Source organism: Amblyomma maculatum, chromosome 1, assembly GCF_055883805.1.
Source record: "Amblyomma maculatum isolate TAMU_Amacu chromosome 1, ASM5588380v1, whole genome shotgun sequence".
NCBI classification, from domain to species: domain Eukaryota; kingdom Metazoa; phylum Arthropoda; class Arachnida; order Ixodida; family Ixodidae; genus Amblyomma; species Amblyomma maculatum.
In genome coordinates, this window is record NC_139344.1 from 132,242,796 (window position 1) to 132,249,906 (window position 7,111).

At 42.1% G+C, this 7,111-nt stretch overlaps 1 protein-coding gene across 1 annotated transcript; it reads right to left on the reverse strand.

Moving 5' to 3' along the window:
* Positions 1–1,469: 1,469 nt before the first annotated feature.
* Positions 1,470–4,291, reverse strand: LOC146203947 (uncharacterized). Its single transcript, XM_084603719.1, has 2 exons — positions 2,371–4,291; positions 1,470–1,508 (listed from the first exon to the last, which is right to left on the reverse strand). Exons 1-2 carry the CDS (start codon positions 4,144–4,146, stop codon positions 1,470–1,472), a joined length of 1,815 nt encoding a protein of 604 aa, XP_084459845.1. The 5' UTR covers positions 4,147–4,291.
* Positions 4,292–7,111: the final 2,820 nt, after the last annotated feature.

Genomic DNA, 7,111 nt, shown 5'->3' on the forward strand with positions numbered 1-7,111 from the left:
GCCTTGCCTCATATATCCTTTGAGTCACCTTTGAGCATATATGGCCAAGCCCTACAAATGCGTGCCAAGAAAGATATTCAGTTTAGAAATAGCGCTGAAGGGAAGGCTAGTAATTATGTCACCAAATTCTTACATGCACAATTATGTGTCTCAGCAACACGTGTTGCATTCGTTCTGTTTAAAAAGCGTTTCCTGGACCTTGTGAACATAGTATTGCAAATGAAAATGGTAGATGCAAGAAGGCAGCATGTAAAGGGCAATAGAGGAAAACATGGCAGGGGCCCCAACACAAGTTTAGGATCTTCTAACTTCAAAATACGACAATGCTAATTAAAGCACCTAATTACAAGCACCGTTAAAAACATCCAATACCGATAGTGATTAACCGCGGTTTCAGAGAACATTTCAAGATTTCCTTAATATAGTGAGTTTAAAATAGAAAAGAAAGCATTTGCAGGAAAAAACTCAACCACGACTTCACCGGACGTCACATCGATGCACTGAGGTTCCTGTGCATCACTTGCGCTCAGTTTCGGCTTCACACAGAAAAAACAAAAATGTCGGATTGCCTTGCGCTGCAGGGTTTTAGAAAATGTCTTTTTCTTTGTTTCAAAAATTTATATGTCAATGCCTTTCTTACGGCTTCGAAAATGCCCTGCCGGGTCTAACCACCAAACTGCGACAATTAAAAAGTAATTAGTGGAGTTCAGCAAATTATTTGCTTAAATAAAAGATCGTTGCCGAGCTTGTTATTAAGAGTATTTTTCCCTAATCCGAACTCACAATAGTTAGGAATTTTCGGAAGTGAATTCGCTAAAACACCCTATATAGTGCAATACATTCGGCTACTCCCTAATACAAAAAGATAAGTTCAGCTGAATCATACCATGGAACACAAAAGACGTCCACCCCCAGGAGCAGTTGGAACAAGCACCATATGAGTGTGCACCACCAATTGCAAACAAATAATAAAAATGTATTTCAACGGCTTCATGAATGGAAAAAAATAATGTACATTCATGGAGTAAATAAAACTATTATTTACTCAAAAATTACTGAATGCAGTGTTCTAAATTTCATTATGAAGTACGTATGGCTTTTTGGTAGGAAAAAAGAAAATAATCATAGTAGCTATTTAGTTAAAATGCCATTTTTCCCGTATTATCATGCTTTTTTTAACTGTGTTGAATTCATTCTATAGTCATCTCAGTTCTGTTTGTGAAGGCCACTACAATAAATCGCCAATACAAGTATAAAGTGAGTGCTCTATCCGACTGGATGAACAAATCTTTCTTAGGAAATGATACTTTATTAACAGTCAGCTAACAGCCCGAATATAGATGCACTTCTATGTCAATACACAGATGACTAGTCACCATTTACAATATATACTCGAGAATGCAGTGGAAAGTGCCGCTTACAGCAGTCCACATAGACTGTGGCGTTGACTAACTGCCATGCAGTAGCGGCTAGCCCACCAGAATATTCCTGTCGCGAGCGTTGCCACTCTGTCGAACGAAAAGGGAAGCACAATTTATGTGCGACTTTGTCACCATGAAAATTGGCTACTGTCTGGTTTCTTGGATGGGAATTATCCACTGCGTTCCCCAGTAAGTCGTACGACGCATTTAGGACAACCAGCGCACATAGCTATGACATTAATACACAAAAGTTAAAACATATGTTGCAATAGAAAGCACAAGAATTAGAATAACGCAGAAGCCAAGCAATTCCAGAGAAGCTAAACTATATCAGAGCGTGACGTGCAAAAACAAATTTCCTGTTTCCCAAAACGTGGAAGGATAGAGCTTCGTAGCATGAGTCATCAGTCAAAACTTTAGTTTCGGGAATTTTTGTGATCGTTGACCCGTGAAAATGTTCATCAAATTTAACTGTTTCAAGCTTCTGTACGCAGAACAAAACACATCGATTCACTGAAAAAATGCCTGTGATCATGACAAAAGTTGGCTGCTCTGAAGAGATGTCTGTTACTTTAATGCTGCCAACTGCACATAAAGTGCCATCAAGGTTAATTGAAGACAAAGAATAAATGTCCTCAGCGTTTATGTTATTTGCAGATATGTAATTTTTCACATCTAAAGGAAGATGTTCATACAGCAAGGGTTTGCATCCTTCTGTGGTCACTACCATGCAGTGGTTTTCACAACACTGCAGATAGGTTTCATGCGCCTGATGGCGATTTGTCAAAGTAGAAGCGATGCTCTTGAAATTTCGTAGCTTCCTGGCAAGATCCTTGAAATATTGGTGTTTCGCTTCAAACCGCATTGACCAAATACGCACAAGTGGCCCATATTTAAGCATGTACTTCGGATAATGAATTACGAAGTGGAATTTACTGGGTGTACGTACTGTTGGGAATACCTCTGTGAACTCCACAGAAAAGCATACGATGAGGCGTTCGAGGTATGCAACGTATTCCACTGTAACCCGTTTGCTCATGATTATGTCCACTATTTTTCTGAACAAAAGGTACAGCTTCCACACCTTGTGGTCTCTTGGAATGCACTGTCCCACAAACAAAGGCAAGTACCGAAATAAACAATACAGTTGCGAAGCACTTCCCTTGATCGCCCCATTTTTTCGGAACATTTTTGCTGACAGTCGTTCTGGCTTGTTGCACTTTTCATCATTACTGTAGCAATGTGACACAATGGCACAATTTAACAAATCTAAAGTGAAAGTGCCATTCTTTATAAACGAGGAAATAAGTTCCTTCAACAACAACGGTATAACTCCTTCATGCAGATCATGCATTAAATCTGGAGGAAGGTGTTCAGTGGGCTCAAAACCACAAAATGTAACAGCACATTCGCTGCGTACACCATAGAGAGGTAAGCAGCTTACACCACGAGAGAGCAAACTTAAGTGGTAATTATGTAAAGCTGGTGTTCGTTCCTGAAAGTCTGATGGCCTATGCTTGATTCCGATCTCATGGTGCAACGCCATGCAGTGACGGCATATTCTTCCATGACTGAAACTGCACCTGAAACCACCCAGTCGGTGCATTGAGAGATTATCTCCCGTGATGATAAAAACAGACCCCTTAAAGGTCTCTCCATTCATAGTAATACCACTTGTTTCTAGTATTGCTACATCTTCTATAAGGGGTTGAAGTATTTTCTTCAAGCCATGCTTTTCTACAAGCTTTCCTTGGGCCAGTACTGCCAAATGAATGGATGAAAGTTTTGATGTGTTAATGATAGTATTCATCACTTTGTAATACACTGCCATTAATGTTTGCTTGCCCCTTCTGCTGCCCAGAGGATCGCAGACCTCAAATTCATCGGTGTACATGTGTATACAGAGCTTCCCAGAATCACCATGAAAGTATGAATGACTAATAAAACCTGTTCCATCAAAAACGTTTACCAGGTACTCCTGCGAGTTTGGCAAATTTGAATATCTGATCTCGTCAGAAACGTTATGCAATGAGTTCTTTAATACCTTCAGCAAGGGGACATAACTGAACGTTTCTTTTTTGCCGTTATTATCAGTGCCTACACAAATAGTTTCTGCTTCTACAAATGACAGACAGCATTTCCAATACTTTGTTATTTTATACTGGCTTAATAGCTTTCCAAGGTCATTCTCAGTTAATGATTTCATAACGGTTCCAACCTTGTGGGAAGAAGAAATAAAATTCTCAAACAATGCTTGCATGTACAAAACAACGTCGGCTGATATTTCTTGCACCGTCGTGCTTGGCAACCGTTTTCCTTCTTGCCACTTCAGCTGAAGAAGGGCGAATTCCTTGACAAAGTCCCTCTCATCACTAAGTTTTCTGTGCATTCTACTGTCGACGCCTTCCAATGTGTCAGAGTCTGCAAACACTGATGTTCCTGGAGTGCTATTTAGTTGAAGTCCATCGACCTCTGCCGTATCTTGCGATGACTCTAGGCTAACTTCAGGGTCATGTACAAAGTTTTCTTTAAAGCATTCAGCATGACACCTTGAGACATGCTTTCTGTACGTTTCATACGAAGTGTACGTCTTAAGGCACCCTTGAAGGCCACAAAGCCAGTTTTTTTTGTGTCCGTGCTCTGCGTGCAAGTGCCGGAACAGTGATCTCAGTGTGACATTTCCTTTTCTGCACTTGTGGCACTGGAAAAGACGGACTCCAGGCATCTGTAAAATATGACACAAAGCATACAACTGCCTAAAAGAAAGCGCAGCAAACACCAAATAGAATTCCTTTATAAAGATAAACTAGTGGTCACTTCATTGCCAAGCGCTGAACTGCTCCGTACAGCTCCGGACTGTGTAGAGACCAGTTAGCCACACAGCGAGAAAAGACTGCAATATTTAATAGCGAGAGCAGTTACGGGTATTTCACATCGAAGCCAAGAGGCTGGACCGACGACTCCTTTGCAATACATGTTCAAGGGAGAGTGCTTTTTGTTTCTTTCTGGTAACCTTTAGATACCCGGCTAGTCTGATTTCCCCCTCTCTCTTCGCGGCGCAGGTCTTTGCGCCGTTTTTGTTTGCGGTGTTTTTAGAGGCATCGAATTCAGCGGCGACTTCGCGAGAACTAATCGTGGGATGGAATGCGTTAACGTCGGCGCGCGAACGACTGCAGCCGATGACATTGTGGGATCATTTCTCTTGGCGGCAGTTGGTGAAGCGGTTTGTTCACTCCGTGCGCTCGCTACATACTATAGCATCAGCTAAAGGATGTCTATCACATGCTTTTTAGCCGTCGGAAGTGACGGTGCATGCAGAAAGTTGAATTTAGAAGAACCTAATTTGCGGTGCCTCAAAGCCTCGGCTGCCTGCTGCAGTCTCCTGTCTGCGCAAATCGACTTCGAAGTGGACCGATTTCAGGTAATCATTTCTTAATTGTTTTCTTTAATTGGGATTTCTAAAACGTTGAAACCCACGTATTTACCATGTCATTGAATCCAAGCGTTAAGATACAGTGCGGTTTGTGCTACTTGAGGGTATGCATCGACGATTTGCTTTTGTGTACTCATGTAGGAAGCTTCAAGTCTTCCATGTTATCACTGCAGCAAATGCTATTGTTAGTTGTGCACACATGCCGCGATTAAAAGTCACGTGTCATGGCAAAATAAAAAAACATGTACCTCTACAAGCGCTTATCGCGGTAGAGATGCTCGTAACAGTGCTGTGCACAAATGTTTTATTCGCAATGTTTGAGAAAACCCTGACATTCAATTGCAGGGCTAGCCAGTTACCTTACCAGCTTCGATGTGCAGGCACGAGAGTATTCTTTTTTCACTTTGGGTGAACACTAGTAAAAATAACGGGAGAGAGGGCGAAGAGAATTATAAAGATACTATACGCGCACTGTTCAAGGAATGAAATGCGTCAATGCAAGCGCATGGCGTCGAGTATATTGGCGCCTTGCGATGTTGTTTCTTCCGATGACACTTTGGAATGAAAGGCACACAGCACATATACTTCCAGCAGAGTTGTGAGCAGCTCATAATGAGCAGGCATATCCTTCAAGGCACGCATGTTCCAATTTAGTTGTACATTAGGGCATTTCGAAACTATGCTGAAATAATACCCTATAGTGCATTGTGCGGAGTGTCTCAATAGATTGTGGTGTGACAAAAGCTTATTGTGTATACAGGTTCTGGACAAAGACTTGAATCAACATATATTGACATACTTGAAGAAGGCACGGTTCAAGATATGGCTGTTCTGTGTTAAAAACATCTGTCACAGAAGCGTGCACCAACGAAGAGGTTAGTGCTTGGTACATGCTGTTATATATTTATACTTGATTAGCTTTGTGCCGTTCTTGCCCTTATGAAATACCTGTTGCATGCTAATTGACATTAGGTAGCGCCAGCAATGTCTGGCTATAGTTTACCGAGTTTCCTGTTGCACTCCGAGTTAGTTATTTGTAAACTGCATTCCACCAGAATGATTTCGCATCAAGATATAAGCGACTTCAGCACTGATCGTGTGTCCTGCTCCCCACTTCAGTCACTCATAGACAAAAAGTCTGATATTTAAAGGCCGGCGTCGGCCTTCCTTTCAAACTTTGTGTCTCTGAGCGCACAATTTATTTTGCATAACCTGAGCGTAGCGCCTTATCAGTACGTACAGACCAAAAACTGAAATTAGAGAGCAGCGTCCGGTATTTCATGCAACGTGCTTGGGTCTACTTTGCTTGCGAGTTCGCCTTGCGTACCTTAAGCGCAATCTTTGCCTCCGAAACCTATCAGCATGCGGTAAGACTGTGCCCGTTTCCAAACTTAAATCCGAAGCTTTCATTATCCGAGTCTAAAATAAGCTTGACTTCCTGGTGGCCGTAAGGTAATTGCACGAACCGAAAATACTGTGCTTTTGAGACATAATGTATATTTCTAGTGCCTAGACTGAGAATTCGCCGCTTGCAGGGAATGACACTGGGAATGCACCGGAATTCATTCGCGGCTGTGGCTGACCTGTAGCTGATCGCAACTCGATGTCATCGTCTATATGCTTCGCGCCTTTTCGAAAGCTTAAAACTGATCAATTCGACATGGCCGCCGTTCTGGTTGTCTATAACTACTATAAGAAAACGTGGGAGACATTGGCTGTGAGGCTTGACTTAGTTGCGTTTCACCTTTTTTTAGCCCGAGTTCAACAAAAGGAGATTGTAGTTAATCCGGACTGGAATGCATATCAGAAGCGTAAGAAAAGTCGATGGCTCCAGCACTGTACTGACTTCCAGTGTTTTGCATTCCAAATCATTAAAACTATACCCAAAAGACGATAGCCACAGCGACCACAGCGGCATGATGTGACACCGCTCGCTACGACTAAAGAGCGCACAAATCTGAAGCAAACAAATGTGAGTGAAGTGACTGCAAGATGAAAGGTTGTGGCAAGCGCGTGCAGAACTCTCCGCACAATACAGGTTTCCCACTACGCAGCACTGACCGCGATTGTATACTCTGGTTTTCACTGCCCGGCTATGTGGCCAGGAATGTTTAGGCGGATAGAAATTCGATTTAGCCCGATTATGGTAAATATTTTTTAAAGCCAGACGAGACTGTGAAATTCAGCGTCCTCTTTTTGTTCAGCAGAAAATTCCACCTATATTTAGTATCAACTTGTACGGGCACATGTTTAGAGC